The sequence below is a fragment of the Antechinus flavipes genome, chromosome 2 (assembly GCF_016432865.1).
Source record: "Antechinus flavipes isolate AdamAnt ecotype Samford, QLD, Australia chromosome 2, AdamAnt_v2, whole genome shotgun sequence".
Classification (NCBI taxonomy): Eukaryota; Metazoa; Chordata; class Mammalia; order Dasyuromorphia; family Dasyuridae; genus Antechinus; species Antechinus flavipes.
The window spans coordinates 524,629,014-524,649,734 of NC_067399.1; the positions used below are offsets into that span (position 1 = coordinate 524,629,014).

Genomic DNA, 20,721 nt, shown 5'->3' on the forward strand with positions numbered 1-20,721 from the left:
TTTCTGGAAAACTACTAAAACTGTTTTTATACATAAAGTTTCCTCATTCAAGAGATCCCTATACCAATTTAATCACAGATCCAATCTACTCCATCTTTCTGGTTTCTGACACCAACTTTTGACTTCCAAAATAAAGAGGAAAACCATTTGAAAAATTCTGTATGAGAGTTTTAAAGTGATAACCCAGGACTACACAGAACAAAGCAATAACAACATGATTCAATCAATAACATAGGACTCAATCTTCATTACATTTAAGTTAAATACAAAGGACTACCCTGGTAGTGTTTTGTTAAATTTAAAACACAGTTCTTCCTTCTAGCATACAGTAAAATTGTAGAAGTGGTACACAAACTATCAGTCTCATTCTTTTGCACCATTTTGATTAAGGGAATAGATTATGTTTTGAAGTTTTTTTTTTCCTGTCTTTACATTTGTTGATTTTGTTCAAACAAAACATGAATAACAACCAACACTTTAGTGCTAATTCTACAAAATGGAAAAGGATAGAGTCTGCATTTTGAACCTAAATCCAGTCTGTATAGCTACTTAATCCAGCTGGTTAGGACAGGTACTAATGTGCTCAATATATAAAATCCTGGAAAGATCATACAAATTAATTCTTGGCAAAGCCACAATCTCTCTAAGCCTCATCTACAAAATGAGGGGGTTAAATGCTCAAAAAATTATCAAACAGCATACCCTTTGATCCAGCAGTGTTACTATGAGGCTTATATCCCTAAGAGATCTTGGGGAAGGGAAAAGGACCTGTATGTGCAAGAATGTTTGTGTCAGGTCTCTTTGTAGCGGCTAGAAATTGGAAACTGAGTGGATGCCCATCAATTGGAAAATGGTGGAATAAACTGTGGTATATGAATGTTATGGAGTATTATTGTTCTGTAAGAAACGACCAGCAGGATGAATACAGAGAGGACTGGTGAGACTTACATGAACTGATGCTGAGTGAAATGAGCAGGACCAGGAGATCATTATACACGGCAACAACAAGACTATATGATGATCAATTCTGATGGACATGGCTCTCTTCAACAATCAGATGAACCAAACCAGTTCCATTTGCGCAATAATGAATAGAACCAGCTACACTCAGTGAAAGAACTCTGGAAATTGAGTATGAACCTCTACACAGCATTTCCAATCCCTCTGTTTTTGTCTCTGTTTTATTTCCTTCACAAGTTAATTGTGCATTATTTCAAAGTCCAATTCTTTGTGTGTAGCAAAATAACTGATGAATATGCATACATATATTGTATTTAACATATATTTTAACATTTAACATGTATTGGTCTACCTGCCATCTGGAGGAGGGGATGAGGGGAAAGAGGAGAAAAATTGGAACAAAAGGTTCTGCAACTGTCAATGTATTACTACTCATGCACATATCTTGTAAATAAAAAGCTATTTTAAAAAATGAGGGAGTTGAATTAAATGGCCACTAGATCTTTTATAGTACTTTATGTGTAATCCTATGTTTTATTTCATGAGTACCTAATCAATTTGATTTAATGAAAGACTATTTTCAATGCATTGCTTCAGTTGTGAAGAATAAAAGAACTGATTTTTCCTCTAATATTATTCACTTTTGATTTTTTCTGGCGTTTCCCATATACTACTGGAATAATAATACTAGTGGACAAATTCAATTCTGAATTCAAAGTTATTTGCCACCATGTCTATATACATATATATTTGCCGCCATGTCTATATATATAGGTCAACCACTCTGCTAATAAAGAAAGCACATTCTTACATATATTTTAATGGATTTAAATGTGTACAGTCATATTTCAGTTATTAAAATAACTAAAATAAACCAAGAAATCTTTTCATTTCATGTTTATTATGCACATGAAATGTATTGTAAACTCTAGCACCAAATCAAAATGATTTCATCAAACTAAATTCATGAAGGCACCTGAGGCTTGACTTTCTAATGTTCTGAACCATGAAAAATCTGACAATACTTTGCATAACCTACGTTGTTAGTTGGAACTTGTTTATTAAATCTTAAGTCAAGAGAATGAAGAAGAAAATGTACTCTGCTATTTTTGACATCATTAATATTACTCAAAATGACCTAGAACAAGGGTTATTTATAATCTAAGCTTAAGGACTCCATGTCTTGTACAGTGCCTAGTGCACACTGTTGAAATTTAAGAAGTGTTAATAATAACTAGTAAGAATGAACTTTTAATCTTATGCTTTAATATCACTATTGCATAACTGTCTTTATAAAGTATTCAGTTTCATCATTAAATCAATGATTTCCCCCCCCTAAAAAGTATAGAAAAAAAAAAAAGGATAGACAAACAAACATCTTTTTGGATGTCTATTACTCTATTATTTTTGAATGTCTATCATCTCTATTATTGATATTTAGCAATGATCCTCAGCTCTATTAAAAATGTTAAAATTGATAGAAATAATGTGGCAGGTTTTTAAATTTTATAATGCACATTCAACAACAAAACTTAATAATGAAAAACTGGAATTGTATGAATTTGTAAGTTTAATAGTTTTATTCAATTAACAACAGACAAAGATCTGTTAAACATCAATGCTGCTCCAAGCATAAAGGCTAGTCTCTAAGCATAAAAGACAATAATCAAACAGTTCCAGGCCCCAAGCAATTTACTTTCTAAGGGGAGAGACATGTACATATATAAACATACACAAAATAAAAACAAGATAATTGATGGAGAGTGAAAGCACAAAAAGTTGGAGGTTCCTACAAAAGATAGAGCATACGATGAGTTTATGATGAACTAGATGAAAAGGAAGTGAATTCCAGGAATGGAGGGACAGACAACAATGGAAGTCAAGTAATGGAGTTGTCCCATGTATAACAGCAAGTAGTCTAGTTTAGCTGACTTGTAACGTACATTAAGGGATGTGATATATAATTAGGATAAAAAGATAGAGTGGAACTAGATTGGACAGGGCTTTAACTGCCAAGTAAAGGAATTTGCATTTGACCTTTACAGTAATAAGAGTTTATTAGGGGAGTCAGGATCATACACCTACTTTAGAAATATCCTTTTGGCAGGAGAGTGGAGGATGGGATCAGAGAAAAGGGAAATTAGAATAAGGGTTTTTTAACCAGAGTATACAATCCTCTAAAGATTCTGAGGACAGGGCATATGTGAACTTGGATGGGGGAAAAGAATCTGTATTTTAAAACAGTTGGTTACCTTTGTAATCCTACATTTATTTTATTTCATGCACTTAAAAATATAATTTTAAGACAGGCACCACCAATTTCACTAGATGGCTCAAAATTGTCCATGATACAAAAAAGAATTTAGAATGCTTGAACTAGAGCATTCTCTAGGTAATAGAGTAAACAAGTTAAGATACCTTCAATAGGAATGTGAGAGAAGAAAAGGACTTGAATTAGGGTTGTTATGATTTTAGTAAAAAAGAGGATTCATGTAAGAAATGTCGTGGAGGTAAAATCAACAAGACTTCTTAACTGATTGGCTATATGGGATGAGGGAGAAGGAGAAAAATACCAGTATGACTCCAAGGCTGTGGCTTGAAGAATAACAATATACTTAACAAAAATGGAGGGAGAGAGGAGGGGAGAAAGGGATGGGATGATATTGTACACACTGAATTTGAGCTGCCTCTTGGACATTCAGTATTTTAAGAAAGACCAGAAATGGCTATACAGATCTAGCAATGAAAATCAAATAAGTTTTGAGGAAAATAGGGTTCCTTCTAGAACCACCTAAAAATAGTAGAAGACCAATACCAAGTTGGAGATAAAATCAGGTGTGTAGCATAGACATCTCTAGGCTAACTCTGTAGAAATAGTCTGGGAACTCTGGGGATAGCTGGATTCCAAAGTGGTCTCACCCCCAATTTTAGGAATGTTCACCTCCTAGGAGCCTGGGGAGTTATGGATCTGAATCCAGGAAGACTAAAGGAAGGCCAGCAGAGCTGTGCTGCAGAGTTGCAACCCTGGGTGAGAAGAATGCAGCACACCGGACCAGTGAGTGCAGAGGCAGTGGGCAGGGCTGCTGCTGGCTGTCAGCATTGCAGGAAGGTAGAGCTTTTAGTTGGGGGTTTTAAGCTGGCAGAAAGAGCTGAAGTGAAGCCAGATGTACCCTCCACACACACATTAGAAATATAATTACACTAATAAGTTTTAATTTAAAAAAAAAAAAAAAGAACAAATCCAAACACAGAAACTTACTATGCTTCATTTTCAAAGATTCTGAAGTAACATTAAGTTACTTCAAAGAGTAACAATAAGTTACACACCTAGAATTTATAGAAAAATTCAAAAGAGACTTCAAAAATCAAATGAAAGAGATAGAGGAAAAACTAATGAATGAATAAAAATAAAGTCAATCAACTAGAAAAAGAGATCCAATTTAAAGAAGAAAATAATCTTTTGAAAATTAGAATTTGGAGTGAATAGCCAACAAAACTATTAAGAGACCAAAAAATAACAAAACAGAATGTAAAGAAAGAAAAAAATTAAACAGAAGGTGAAACATAAGAAAAACAATTGATCTGGAGAACAGATCAAGAAGAGAAAACATAAGTGTAGAGGGCAGCACTTTGGAGAAGTATACTTCAAAGAAGTATACTTGAAACAAGGTTTTAAACTCAGTGGAATTGATGAGACAATGGTTATCTAGCTTACATATATATACTTAGTATTTAGCATGGTGATTTAATAGTTCTACAATTGATATAATTGTAATAGGGTATTTAAACTGAGGACAAAGTCATCCACAGACATTCTTTGATTATCCCCATAGTGACTCTCCTGTCTCCTGCACGATGGGGAAGACTGGCAGATTGGCAGACTGCTGGAAGAAACTGGGGACAGTCAGTCAGACTGTGAGTCAGACTATAACAGATATACACTGTGAAGGAGACAATAAAGACTTTGGACTTTATTCCTGACTTATTCTCATGGTGATTATTCTGCTGAGGCCAAGGCTGGTCTTAAGGCCCCCCAGAAAGCTAGCCGAGACATTACAATAAAACTGGACTACCAAAAACTGTGACCAAAACAAACAAAAAACCAAGATATAATAATACAAGAAATCAAGAAAATGATTCTAAAGTGATAGAACATGAGGGAATAGGAAAAAAAAATCCACTGATCACCACCTCAAAGAGATCCTACAAGGAAAACACATAGGAACATTACCACTAAATGTCAAAAAAAAAAAAAAAAAAAAACACAAATCAAAGAGAAAATTTTACAAGAACAAACGATCAAACAAAAAAATTCAAATATGCTGGAGCTACAATCAGAATTGTACAACATTTAACAGCAACTACAATAAAAGTCTGCAGATCCTAGAATATCATATGTCGATAATCAAGAGAACTAGACCTGCAGCCAAAAATATATCCATCAAAACTAAGTTTAATATTGAACAATAACAATAACAAAAAAATACTGGACATTCAATGAATTCACAGGTTTTTCAGAATTTTGTCTCAACCAAACCTGAACTCAATAAAAAAAATTAACATATGAGTCAATATCAAAAATTAATATCAAGGGACTCAACAAGGACAAACTGTTTTGTTTCATAAGTGGAAATATAAACCATATGTCTAAAATTGACATCAGTAATTGGGTAGTTCAAAAGAAAGATTGTGGCAGTATATTTTGACTCTAAAAAGCAAAACTGTCTAGGAAAAGGTGAAAATAGTAATTATGCTATACAAAGGAGGTTTAGAAGAAAAACTAATACAGAGGCATTAGATGAGGGTAGAGAGTTGGTAGTTCTGAAAACCTACTCACATTTGCAATGAGTTAAATAGGGAACTTTCTCTCTATATATATACACACATACACACACACACATACATAAATATACATATACACACATCCTCAAAAATCTAAAGAAATAAAGGAGTAGGGAATAGGATAACCTGAGGTACAGTAGGATATGTAGTTTTGCAGCAGTGGGACATAATGTATAGATAAGGAACTCTCTCTCTCTACACACACACACACACACACACACACACACATATACACACATACATAAATATACACATACATACACCCTCAAAAATCTAAAGAAATAAAGTAGTAGGGAATAGGATAACCTGAGGTACAGTAGATATGTAGTTTTGCAGCAGTGGGACATAATGTATAAATAATTGAGAAAGAGAGACCTGCTTAGAGAAAGTGGGGAGTTTTAAAAAGAGAAAAAAAAGGACATAAAAAGTGCACAGCAGAGAACAAAAGAATAACCTACAAGGAAGCAAAGAAAAGATGGGCAGTTGTGAATAAAATGCTTTCTTGAAATGGAAATTTGTTACATATTTTGAATTCTTCCTGATATTCTGCTGGATACATAACAATATTTCAAGTTTTCCTTTTCTGTCTCTATTTTGTTTTGTTTGTTCCGATTTTATATTTTAAAAAAATGTTTAAAGAAGAGACAATCTTTGGAAGGGCACCTATAGCACAACATGAATGATAATCTAGTAAAAGATATGAAGATATGATATGAAAAATGGATCCTTATATAGGTAGAACTAAAAAAGTGGTATGACAGAAAGCAAAGGATTTTGACCAGGAGAATTACAAAAACAGGAGTATACCATTAGTCTAATTTAATTTTTTTGGCAATGCCTCAATTTTTTTTCAAGATCACATTGGACTATTAACTTTTAATTTCTCTTATTCTTTTTTGGTTTTGTAGACAGTTTTTTCTACTCTAATAGAAATTTGTGCATAATTTTAGATAATTGGTCTTATTCCTTGGATACATGATATTCTATAGTTTCATTTCCTTGGTCCAGACTATAATAGGCTCTCCAAAAAAAAAAAAATAGAAAATGATTATCTTTACTTTCTTATCTAATGCTGTGAAAAATACAATCATCTAGAAAAGATTCACTAGATAATCAGTTTAAAAGATACTAGTTTGGGACTATAACAAAAAGCTTTACAAAGCAAATGAGCCATATGTTGTATCTTAAAGAATGTTTAAGATTTACACAAACAGAGACTATAAAGTAGGAGGATAGGTGGGTAGAAGGAGAAGGAATATTCAAGCAAAAGCATAGAACTTGAAATAAACATGTCACAAGACTGGGACAAAGAAATTTTACTGATGGGGGGAGGGTCTTGTTTGGGGAGTAAATGTGAGATAGATAATAGAGATGTTTATAGAAAATCTTTTAAAAAATCAAAAAAATTTGGCTTTAATATGATTTTTAAAAAATCTAACTATTGTAGGGTTTTCCAAAAAGGAGTAATATGATGAAAACTATGTTATCAAAAAAGCAAAACCTCAGCACAAAATAATTTAATTTTGGGTTTACTGTAAAAAAAGATTTCAATTATGATATGATATAACCAACAGATTCTTAAATATTAGGGGAAAGGGTCTAAAGGGCCAAAATGGTGCAATCCCAATACTTTGAAAGTAAACTCTATATCCATCCTTAGCCTTAAGAAAGGAAGCAAGAGACCAAAAGGGGAAGAAAGTAAACAAAGAAGGTGATAAATATTCTTTGAGGTGGTGCTCACCTGAAATTGAAGGAAATTTTTTTTTTAATTGCAGCAAAGAAAAGGATTGTGCTCCCTCAAATCTTACTTGAGACCCATGAATAAATGATCATTGACTGTTATTTTAGGCCTCAGTTGAGAAAGAAGGGGAAGCAGCATCTTTAAAACCTATCTCCATAAAGAAAAACCATCATTCCTAACAAGGTAAGAGTTTACATAAAGCTGTCCTACCTATTCTAACTCCAATTCTGTTTTTTACAAAGTGGGTGCTATTGTAGTCCTCGGCTAAGTCTTATCTTTAAACCTATTTTGCAGTGGTGTAGCCAAACTACACTGCAATTGTCAAAAGGATGTTTACTATCTCCTAACTCCTGGCAGATATTCTGGATAATGAATTAGCAGAACTCAAATTGCATTACAAATCAGTAATCACCTAAACTTTGGCACTTTTTTTTGTGGCAAAAATTAGAAATTGATGAAATGGCCACCAATTGGGGAATGGTTGACCAAGCTGTGGTATGACTGTGATGGAATTAATGCTGTGTGATAAGAAATGATGAGCAAGATGGTTTCAGAAAAACATTGGGAAACTTACATGAATTGATGCAAAGTAAAGAAAGCAGAACCATGAAAACTTTATACACAATAAGAACAACACTGAACAATGATCAATTGTGAAAGACTTTGCTACTCTAAATCAATACAATGATCCAGGATTTTTTTTTTCCAAATACATGTAAAAACAGTTTTTAATACTCTTTTTCTAAGATTTTCTGTTCCAAATTTTCTCTCCCTTTCTTCCTCACTTCCCCTCTTCCCAAGACAGCAAGCAATCTGATACAGGTCAAAATTGGTCCAGTTTTGGGATACAGGTCCCAGTTTAATGGGTTTCATTAAACACATTTCCATATTTGTCATGTGTAAGAAAAATAAGACCAAAAAGGAAATAGAAACACAAGAAAGAAAAAAGCAAACAAAACCAAAAAGGTAAAAAATATTATTCTTGATTGGTCTCCATAGTTCTCTGGATGTGGATGGTCCTTTTCATCCCAAATCTATTGAAATTATCCAAGAAAATTTTTTTCAATATTGTTAACATGGAAATGTTTTACAATACTCCACATGTGTAACATATTGCTTTTTCAATGGATGGGAGAGGGAATAGAGGAAGAAAATTAAATATTCAAGAATGAATATTAAAATTACATATTATATTTTTAAAAATCGGTACTAGTTGAAGATGACCAGTAAAGATCATATACAATATAGAGTAGCCTGCTGTTCCATGAATTCAAAGAACCAAGCGCTGGGAGTAAGAATTTGTTATGTGATAAAAACTGCTGGGAAAACTGGAAATCAGTCTGGCAGAAAAGTAGATATAACCATTAACACCCCCCCATGCCAAAATAAGTTCCAAATGAACTTATGACATCATAAATAAAATAGGAAGAAAAAATTACCTTTCAGAGTTGAATAGGGAAAGACTTCATGACCAAGCAAAGGAGGGTCAGAAGATAAAATGAATAATTTTGATTTACAAAAGTTCAAGTTATCAATAACTGTATTTTCAAAAATATATATAAATCACTAAGAATGAGAGAAATTGAAGCAACTCTGAAGTTCTACTTCATTTCTAAGAGATTCACAAACTTGTCCAAAAAAATACCCTAGCAATTGTCAAAATATTGGAGAGGCTACAAGAAAACAGCTACGTTAATACCCTCCCCCATCCCCCCGTTGGTGAAACTATGGATTATATCCATTGTATATACCCTTTGACCCAAGCAGAAATACAATACTACTTACAAGTCTATATACTGAAGAAATCAAAGAGGAAAAAACCCATAAATACAAAAAGAGAACCAATTTTTGTTAATTGAAGAAATAAATTTAATGAAAATATTTAAAATTAATCATTTTACACAAAGATTTCAATAGGTTTGAAAAATCTATAGCAAATACAAATAATACATTGATAAAATCATACTTTGACAGATCCACAATATAGTCAATATGAACATTCTCTCCCATGATATAGAGCTCATTCCTGCTTTTTTATCATGTATGGTTTTTAGAGATATTCTCTAACAAATCCTGCAGATAAAAACTAAATACAATGACTTCCTATAATCCAATTATAAACTATAATAATACATAAATTAACTGGATAAAAAAGTGTATGAAGTTTTAACTGTCAAAGCTAAGACATATAATATCACTGTAAAAATATGCAATGTTCAATTATAGAACCTCTCAAAGATTTCATTCACTTTCACAGATTCAACTGCTACAAACAACTACTCCCCATTCTATATATACAAATCTGGCTTCTCATCTTTCATATATTTATTTCAAGAAAAGAATTGTGGGGCAGCTAGGTGGTGCAGTGGATAGAGCACCAGCCCTGAAGTTAGGAGAACCCGAGTTCAAATCTGACCTCAGACACTTAACATGTCCTAGCTGTGTGATCCTGGGCACACCAGTTGCCTCAGAAAAAAGAAAAGAAGAAAAGAAAAGCATTGTGGCAAAGAAAAAACATTGTATTTCTGGTCATTCAATATTTGTTATATCAAAATGTAAATGTGAAGATAAAGGAATTTGATATAAAATAATGCATTTCAATATGAAATATGAGGATTTTTTTTATCATCTGTTAAAAGTTTGGATTAGCTGGTAACTACCTCAAATAATGTAAAACAAAATGTAAACAACAATATTGTTACTATTATTTTTCGCTTTAATCAGAAAATTTACACTAAAGAGAATATGCCTTGCATTAGCATTTTAAACACATATCAAGTATATATGAAAAGTTAAGCCTTAATAAAGAGTAATATTCATGAGAATGCTGAATAAGTTATGGTATGTATATGAATCTAATGGAATATTATTGTTCTATAAGAAATGATCACCAGACTGATTTCAGAAAGGTCTGGAGAGACTTATACAAACTGATGCTATGTGAAGTAAGTAGAACCAAGAGAACACTGGACCCAGCAACAACAAGATTATACAATGATCAACTATGATGGACTCCACTTTTTTCAACAACGAGGTGATTCAGGGCAATTCCAATAGTCTTGTGATGGAGAGAGCTATCCCCATTCAGAGAGAGGATTATGGGGGACCGAATGTGGCTCACAAAATAATATTTTCACCTTTGTTGTTGTTTGCTTGCTTTTTTCTAATTTTTTTCCCCTTTTGATCTGATTTTTTTGTGTGCAGTATGATAAATGCAAAACTATGTTTAGAAGAATTGTACATGTTTAACCTATATTGGATTACTTGTTGTTTAGAAGAGGAGGGGATTGGGAAAGGAAGGAAAAAAAATTGGAACACAAGGTTTGCAATGTTGTTGATGTTGAAAACTTTCTTTGCATGTATTTTGAAAACTAAAAAGCTATTACTATTTTAAAGTAGTATTTATAAGTGTACTCTTAATTTCATTCTTAATTTCAGCTAAATAGCCAAATGTTCTATTGGTTCCAAATCTGAAATAACTTAAAAAACTCAATCAGGGCAAATGTTTTCTATCATTCCTTCTTTTAATGCTGTACAAGTTAAATCTTATTTAATTTTCTGTTACAAAGTCTCCAAGTTATAACAAAATGTGTTTTCTTTGTGTTGTTGCAACAAAATTCATTCTTACTAATTTTATACCTTTTTTTAAAAAGTTCTAATTTGCACAGTAACCATGAAATAACTAATTTTAGAGCACACTATGATTCAAAAACATAAAAGCAGACAATTTAATATCACTTAAGTATAAGTCACTTCCTCCTTTCAATAGTTTCTCTGCATTTCTTTAAATCAGAAAGCATTTGAAGACATGATCCAACAAACCCCAATCTTTCACTGTAGTTTCCCAGTTGAGAAGAGTAAGCTGCCATTTGGTCATCTATAAATGGCTTCAGAGGGCTGAAGGATAAAGAAAACAAGCGCTAGCCCCTCATCTGAATATCAGTTTTCCTTCAGACTCCCTACGGAAAGCTAGAAGACTAATTCCATTCATCTAAGGACAACAGTATTTTCTAGGAGGCAGTGACATAATAAAAGAACATTAAGTCTGAGAATCAGAAAATCTGGGTTCTAGTTCCAGTTGTTCCTGGAGAACAATATTTAATCTATTTCTTCATCTAAAAAAGTGAGAGAGAAGTTAGGGCACATTATTTCTTCTTTGAAGTCTTACTTTAAGAGCATGGTTTCTTACTACAAAGTATCATCACCAAAGAGGAGTGGACAAGGTGAAGGTCATAGGTAAAAGGAAAAAAGGGTCCAAATCAACAGCCAAGGAAAGCACCAGAAAAATCTTTAGGATTACTCTGGCATTATTTTGTCATTTTGGAAAATTCAGGGATGAAAAATGTTAGTTCAGCATCATTTTAAAGCTCTAAAATTACATATTCTGTAACTTATAATTTCTAAGAATCTACTGCATATGTGCAAATTCAATATCTCCTTACAAAGTAAATAATTTAAGTAGCTAATTTTCCTAAAACCTGTAATTTTGTGTTAGCCTGGCATTGATGGGGTCTTCCACTTTCTATTCTATATTGTCTATAGCAGCGGTCCTCAAACTTTTTAAATAGGGGGCCAGTTCACTGTCCCTCAGACTGTTGGAGAGCCGGACTACAGTAAAAACAAAAACTTTGTTTTGTGGGCCTTTAAATAAAGAAACTTCATAGCCCTGGGTGAGGAGGATAATCGTCCTCAGCTGCCACATCTGGCCTGCAGGCCGTAGATTGAGGACCCCTGCTAGATAGTATTTAATAGAAGGAATTTAAATTTCTGAATTCCCCAAAGATATAGATATGGGGGGATATATATATATATATATATATATATATATATATATATGTGGGGAGCAGAACCAGTATTTCCTATAGTATTTTTCCTCAAATAAAATTAAGTTTATATTTTGGAAGTGAGGCTTCTATGCTTATTTATTAAGCCAGGAAACTTCATATCAGTATTTGCATGTAATTCAGATTACTGGGATAATCTCCAAAACCTTGAATGTTTTGTATCCTAATTACTGGAAAAGTTGCCCTTCTAATAGTTGAATTTAGCTACAGAATTAGACAGTACTCAAATTTAAATTTCAGGAGAGAGCACGAAGAAAGCAGCATTCTTTGGAGAGGTCTAGATTTCATTTCCTTTCATGATCTAACACAGCTTCAGCTTATATTACAGAATATAGATTGAAATTCACTCCTTTGTTCTACCCTCCTGGATGAAATCAAGTTTGCTATATAAAGAATTCATATTTTCTTTGATTTTATGAAAAGTATATCTCTACCTACCTCAGGGCTTAGGGGACTATGAATAAAAATCCTGAAAAATCCTTGAGAATTTTAGTAAAATTTATTATTTTCATTATCTTACTGGAAGACCTAGGGAATGTCAGATGAAAATATATTAACATGAACAAATGAAAGTTCTATTATTTTTTCAGAGTTGGGGACTCTTAGTTTGGAAATTACACTTCCATCAACAGATCCACCAAAAGGAATAAATTCCTTTAAAACAAGAATTTTTCTAAGTGAGACTCAAGAGAAAGTGAATTTTTGACATGGAAATGGACTATATACAGATATGGACATTGGCATGAAGGTGAACAAAATGAAATAAGATTGTGCTCTAAATATTTGTAAATCTGTTGTCTGAAATTAGAAAAATATTTTTCCATAGCAATAATCTTATAAATAATAATAAAGTTCCATAGACCTGTTCACAAAACTAGTAAGTTAACAACAAAGTACTAGTGGTCTGTGTTTTCTGAATGGGTTGATTATAATCCTCATAAAACTGATAACACTTTTACCTCCAAAATTACCTTTAATTTATACTGAATATCATGAACATGTTTTTATATGTAAATTATATTCCCCTGTACAATATGAGCTCCTTGAGGGCAAGACCTATTTCATTTTTATCTCTGTATAACCAAAGCCTAGCTCTGTGCATAGACTATAGGTACATAACAAATAGGTATATAATAAATGCCTGCTGAATGAGTAACTCATGACACAAATGCAACATTAGACAAAACATCCTTCTTGTATCCCCCTTCTTCCTTAATGTTCATGTCCCCAATTCCCTCAAGCTACTTTAAGAACTGTGGTACCCTCCTCATATTACACATTTAATGCTTCAAATTGCCTTTCCTTTAACCATCAAAATTCTCATTTTCCCAGTCAAGCTTATCTTATCTAGATGCTTATCGAGAAAAGCAACTAAATTTAACCACTTTACACCAAAGAAACAAATAACTGATACCTAATTTAACCTTTTCTATTCCTGACATTTTTATTTTGCAAGGCAATTGAGGTTAAGTGACTTGCCTAGGGTCCCACAGCTAAGTCTGGCATTTCAAAAATATATATTTTTAGTCTAATTAGCAGAATTTCAGTCAGTATAAGAAACGAAACTAAGTATTTTTGGTCATGTAGGTCATCTCAACTAAGCTGTTATTGCTTTTGACAATTTCTTCAATTTTTCTACTTCTGAGTCCAAAGATTCTCTATAGGTTTCAAGTTATTTTGATACTGGCTCCCAGCCTGTCTGCCCCAGCCAGGATTTCTACTGGGGAATCAGCAAAGGATGAATTTGGTTGCCTCATTTGTGAGTTGGGGATGATAACTAAATTACATGCCGTACAGAGTTATTTGAGGATCAAATGAGTCAATATGTATAATTTTGTTGTTCAGTTGTTTCTGTTTTATCTGACTCTGTGACTCCATTTTGAAGTTTCTTGGCAAGGACACTGGAGTAATTTATCATTTCCTTCTCCAACTCATTTTACAGATGAGAAAATTAAGGCAAACAAAGTAAGTTTCTTCCCCAGAGACACACAGCTAGTAAGTGTCTGAGACTGGATCTGAACTAAGATCTTTCTGAATCCAGGCCTGGTGCTCTAACCATTGAGGAACCTATCTGCCTAATATGTGTAAAAATGCTTTGTAAATCTTAACATGCTATTTAAATGTTGGTGATTAATCATATTGCTTAATAAGCACTTATTAGTTCTATTTTACAGATATATATATATATATATATATAGTAAAGCACAAAGAAGCTACTATAGCCTGAATTGTGTTACTAATTATTAGTGGTAAAGCTGAGAATAGAAGCTATGACTACTAAGTCTACCATTATATTTAGTTTATTACCTATTTCTTTCTATTGTTATTCTTTCATTTGTAAGCAAGTTTTTAATATTTTAAAGCAGAAGTAAGGCTTCAGAAAGTTTTCTTTTATCTAATTAAATTTTAATATCAAATCTGTATATATGGATTATTTTACAATAGTATTTTAACTATTAATTTTAAAAAGTTATTTCCCAAATGGAAAGAAAAATGAAACAGTTGGTTACTCAGAGATTATTAGGTGTCTTTAGTCATTATTCAAGGAAATTTATTTTAATACTCTTATCACTCTTTGGGATTATTTTCACAGAAACCATTCTGTTTAATTTTATTAAAAAAAAAAAAAAACTTTAGAAATCAATACTGTTTCCAACCACTCTCTTTTTCTCTCAGTTTACTAAAAGACAGTTAAAGATGATCAACTATTGTCTAAGTTAGCTTTCTGGTTAAGCAGGAAGTAAGTTTTTTATTTAACAATTCAATCTCTCAATGGAATGATAAAATTTTAATCAGATAATATGTAAGAGATTAGAAAAGGCAACAACTAGGCATTAATTACACACAGGTTACTTATACTTAGTAACAATTTGCAGTCTACCTTGATTATAATTAGTTTCAGGTTACAAATCAGTTTTTTTCCCCCTTAAAAAAATAAAACAAAAACAAAAGCTATGTCAATATTAAAAACAAACTACATATAACTTAATGATTTATATTATAAATTTTATAAATCTTTGATTCAAAGGAAAAATATTCTATATACATGGTTAGATAAGACACTAGAGATTGAAAAAGGAAGAAGAGTAAACAACTTAATTCTTAAATACTTGATTTTTGCTCCCCTTCCCTTGATGTCACAATGGCCAGACCCCTGAATTCTTCTCAAAGGAGAAATCAAGCTTGTTTTTTTTTTTTTTTTTTAGTAATGCACATGCACATTAAGAGTCTCAATTCTCCTATCATCTTTTCCTCAGTTCCCCAAGCATCTTATTTCCTCATCATTTCAAAAGAAATGACAGTTTTCATTGTACTAGATCCCTTTCTTCTTACTAGATGACAGGTCAAAACATCAGCCAGGGACCATCTTTGTCAATCTCTTAAATATTTAAATGGCAAAAGATACAGTGAGCCAATGATTACTTGACAGTGCCTATATAACAAGAGCCATCAATGCAAATGGATAATAGACCAACAGTCAATTTTTGACAACTGAATAGAAAAGTGAACATTCATGTAGTTGAACTACCTCCTTTCTATCATGCCACCCAATAATTTCCTAAGTCTCATATGAAAAGATAATTTTTCTAGTCATATTTTTCAAATACTTCTAATTTTCAATTAATGTTTGGCCTAAATTCTTACTGTTTTCTACCTAATTTTTGATCCTAAAAGGAGAGATTAATCCATTATGTTAATTGAATTATTTGTCAATTTATGAAAAAGCTTTCCTGATTTGACTTTATATTTTCTTTATCTCTGTCTTCTAAAATTTCTGTTGCTCTATCTTATGAAAAAATTTCACAGACAATTTAACTAATATTAACACTATGCAATTTTTCTTTCTCTTCATCATTTTCCAATTCTTATTTCTGTTGATCTCAAAAGCTCGTGAGTAAGTAGTGGGTTTGTTATCAGTATCAAAGAAAAACAATTAGCAACTCTATGGTATAATTTCAAATAACCTAGTGATTTGTTAAATGGCTTATACCAAGTTTTATCTTGATTACTGGCTACAAATGAAATTCTCATTTTCATTTAATACATTTCACTTGTTTGCTGAATTTCATATGAATTACATATTTCATACTTGAGAGGCAGATATGCTTAACCAATCCTTTCAAAGAAAAATAATTCTAACAAAGTAAGAGATTATTATTACAAAGCCTAAGCTGAAAGTTTAAAATAAATATGCTATCATTATCTTTTGTGGACATTAAATGATAATTAATCCATGAAATATGTATTACCCATATTGTTATACTACATACTTATTTGATATTTCTGAATTTTTACTTTTTAAATGAAAGAATAAATCTTGTACTATTTTAAAATATTCCTTTTTATAGACAAAACCATTAAGTCCTATGAAAAATAAATTAGTTCTATAAAGACATTTTTTGTGCAGATATTTCAATTGGAAATTAGTAAGGCATTAAATATTTTAAGGTTTTTGCACACAGATTATATTTTATATTTGTTGTACCAGAGAGAGCTTTACGTTGTGCTGTACATACAGAGGAGGTACTCAATAAATACTTCCTAATTGATTCACTAATGGGAACAAAAGTATGCCAATATACTCTAAAGTATATGGCAGAACCATATTCCTTACTTAATCTTTACATCTGTACAGCTCCAGGCCTTTTAATCACCATCATTCTTAACATCTAACATTCCCAGATATGATCTGCATCAAAATCCACATTTGCATGGAATAACATATTGAAACTAAAACAATATAGAGATAATATTACATAGAAAATAATTTTATCCAAAGTTCAAGTATCCTAATGCTTTTATAATTTCTCAGCAATATCTTTTACTTTAACATTCAGAGCCAGAGCACAGAAAGCTATGAATGACCAGTTACTTCCTATAAATCTATAAGAAATAAAATCAAGTCACTTGATTGCTTCCTATTATTTGAAAACATGTTCTATATTGGATAGTATATAAAAACATTTGTGTTTGTCTTACTAATGATGTGTTTTTAATGTGAATGTTGATATTCATTAAAGATATCCTCTAATATCATATTGTGATGCAGTGACCTTGGGTACTCAAAGTTTATGCCGACAAAGGACAATCTCTGGCACATCCTACTAAGCTGGAAAGACCTTGAATATGAACTTTTTAATGGTCTGTACAGATGGACTGGTCCTTCAAGGAAAACTGTGTTTGGAAAGGCTCACCACTAGACAATTGTGCAATGGAGAAAAAAAAAATTTAAACTACATCAACTCATTGTGGGTTGCAGGTCACAAAGTGGCCCATGGCTCACAACACACCTAAGTGCAGTCCAAACGAGACAAAGTTGTAACAAAATAAATGAAAATAGAATACAATATAATACAGTTTTCCAAGTCAATCTGTGGTTCACAGATTTTAGGGGCTTGTTTCTACTTGAGTTTGATGTCATTACTGTAGACCAGCTACACAGAAAATCATGGATTCAGTGTTTTAGCCTCACAGTACAAACACTGCAGACTGCCTAAAAATACATGAAATAGCTGGTTGGTAAACTAGCAGCTTGACTTTTTCTTCTTATTGATCAATAAACTGTTTTTTAATTTCCTAAATCCAAGTTGACTTCAGTCTATTTATTTTCATGCTGTTAAATTATCACCATAAACAATAACACTAAGACAAAAAATAAAAACCATTAAATAAAAGTAAGAGGGACATTCAAGTAGCCAAAATAGATTGTCGCCAAGTCTATACATAAAAACTTATTACTATTCAGAGGAGAGAGATCTTTAGACTTTTATTCAAAACTTTACTTACTTATTTTAGACATTTTTTTTTTTTAAAACAAACTTGTGTCTGTTTCTCAGGCTATAAAAGGTTGAAAGTCAAAAGAAGCAAACTTGTTGGCAACAATATTCAGCAAAAACCAATATGGACAAACTAATAAAGTAAAACCACACACACATACAAAATGCCTAAGGCTTAGTACAGTATAAAGTATACTTAGTATAAAGCCAAAATACACTGAATATCCCAATGCCTCACTGAGCATAAAAATTGGTGTTAATGATGACAAGGAATCAATCAAATGTTAAATTATAATCAGTATACTCTAAGAAAACAGGAAATCTATCAGTATAGTCAGTATCTATAATCAAATTAATCCAAAATTGTACTTAAATCTGATAAGATTCAGTTATCTGGAAAAGTCACTAATGAATGATAAATCATTCCCCAATGCAGATGCTACTAGATGAAGGAAGCTTTATTGTAATCTATTAATGTATTTAAATATTGTCTATAGCAGGGGTCCTCAAACTTTTTAAATAGAGGGCCAGTTCACTGTCCCTCAGACTGTAGGAAGGCTGGAGTATAGTAAAAAACAAAAACTTTATTTTGTGGGCCTTTAAATAAAGAAACTTCATAGCCCTGGGTGAGGGGGATAATCGTCCTCAGCTGCCACATCTGGCCCGCAGGCTGTAGTTTGAGGACCCTTCTATAGGGGTAGACTCTATAGAATAAAAATGCCATATATTCAATTTCCATGTTTCTTTACTGTAAATTCTAAAGCTAGATATCAAAGAAGAGTTAACTATCACAATGCAAAGGACTAAATATATTAACATTCCCAAGAAAACATTAATAAGTAATCTTAAACTGAAAATATTATATGTAAAAAACACATTATAATCAGATACTGAATTTCAAATTACTACAATTAATATCACTTTAAAATGAGTTTAAAGCCAATATTGACTGACTTTATTTTCTTATTTATCTAAGGGGCAATTACTGGCCTTTCCAAAATCTAATGTAATTGAACATGTAAATATGGTGTTCTGAAAACAAGTTGGTAAGCAAAAATAAACTATTTCTTAAGATTTCACAAACAAAGCACTGATATTCAAATATTTCCAAACACAAAACAATTTCAGTGATCTTATTAACTATAGTTTTCACTATATGTTACATTTTTGGAATAATATAATGTATATTATATAGTAAAATGAAAAATACAATTTCTGATTGGAGGAAAAAGAACATAATGGGAAAATCTACTTTTTAACTGATATCATGATAATTTATCAAACTTAAAGTCAATACAACCTAAAAACATAACACACTAGCAACCAAGCATTAATATCATCATAAATTTACAAGCAACTAAGTAACTAAAATAAGTCAATTCACTTCCAGGATAAGTCCTCATGTTTGTGAATTAAACAAACATGCCTAAATTCTATAAAAACTGGTTTGTTATCAACCTCAAAAGTTAAAAGAGTTTCTAATCTTTAAGTTCCTTGAAAGGCACTGACTTAACTCTTAAAAATACAAGTTTGTAAGGGAAGTTATAAATTTAACTCTAGGGATGCCAACAGAGGTTCCTCATGTATCAAAGTTTTAAGGAAACAATATTGTACTCTATGCTCAATTTCACATGGCTTGTCTTTGAAATGCAAAAATAACCATCAAAAGTATAAATTAAAAGAATAATGTAATAATGCTATGATAAAGAACTTTCTGCTTTATCAAATTTAAGACTATTTTTCAATAACTTCAGAATAAAGGGTGGATTTGTTTATTTAAAAGGGTTTAACAGAGTTCAATAGCTTTGAGAAATGAAAATGATTCTAAATTGTAGTGAAATAACCTTTAAGACCATTCTGTCCTGACTGATATGTTTTATCACCCAGCAGCACTCTTAAAACCTAGTTTAAAAATACTAGGTTCATAAGTGTTTTTATAGATGTTTCACTCATCTTTGAGATTCTAATTGCTCTCACTAAAGGCTCTATGTATGTGCCTTGCTTGAGTTCAGCTGTAACAGAAACAGAAACAATAATCACATTTTTAATACAGGAATAAAGAGCCTTCCATGAAATGAGGTTAACACTTCTAAAATTAAGATTTTAAAAAAAAGCCCTTTTTAAATAAATCATTTACCTCGGTCTGGCTTCATTTTCCCTTCAATTCTCAGTCAGGATTCTAGATAAGATACTCTTGTGGGTTCCTTCTTCAACAGGATCGATACAGCAGCTCCTAATTAGATTTTAAAACTGAGGGGGGGGAAATAGAGGAAGAAAGGTAAAATTAAATTAATCTGGTACTAAAAAGATGGATCTTGCAACAAAATTGTTAGCAGTTAGGCCTCTTCCTGGCACTCATTGTGGTGACAGCAGCAGCAGTGGTAAGTCTGAAAAAAGCAAAACTCTGCACCGCCTTCCCCACCTCTTCCCCTCCCCCAACGAGTGCCCCTCCCCCCCCCACCCCAGACTTCCCCGGCCAAAGTGTCCTTCATTGACACAGCCTTTCTGTACTGAGAGGGAGATCTATTTATAACTTGAAGGTAGAGTGGGGGGGGGG

General features: G+C 32.1%; 1 protein-coding gene across 4 annotated transcripts in view; it reads right to left on the reverse strand.

The window, feature by feature from the left end:
- ATOSA (atos homolog A) overlaps positions 1-20,721 on the reverse strand; it is a 105,427-nt gene that overhangs the window by 74,577 nt on the left and 10,129 nt on the right. For all 4 annotated transcript variants that reach the window (XM_051980677.1, XM_051980676.1, XM_051980675.1 and 1 more), the window contains exon 2: positions 20,302-20,414. In XM_051980677.1, the coding sequence (XP_051836637.1) occupies positions 20,302-20,317 (16 nt within the window). In that variant the 5' untranslated portion in view covers positions 20,318-20,414. The remainder of the gene's footprint in view (positions 1-20,301; positions 20,415-20,721) is intronic.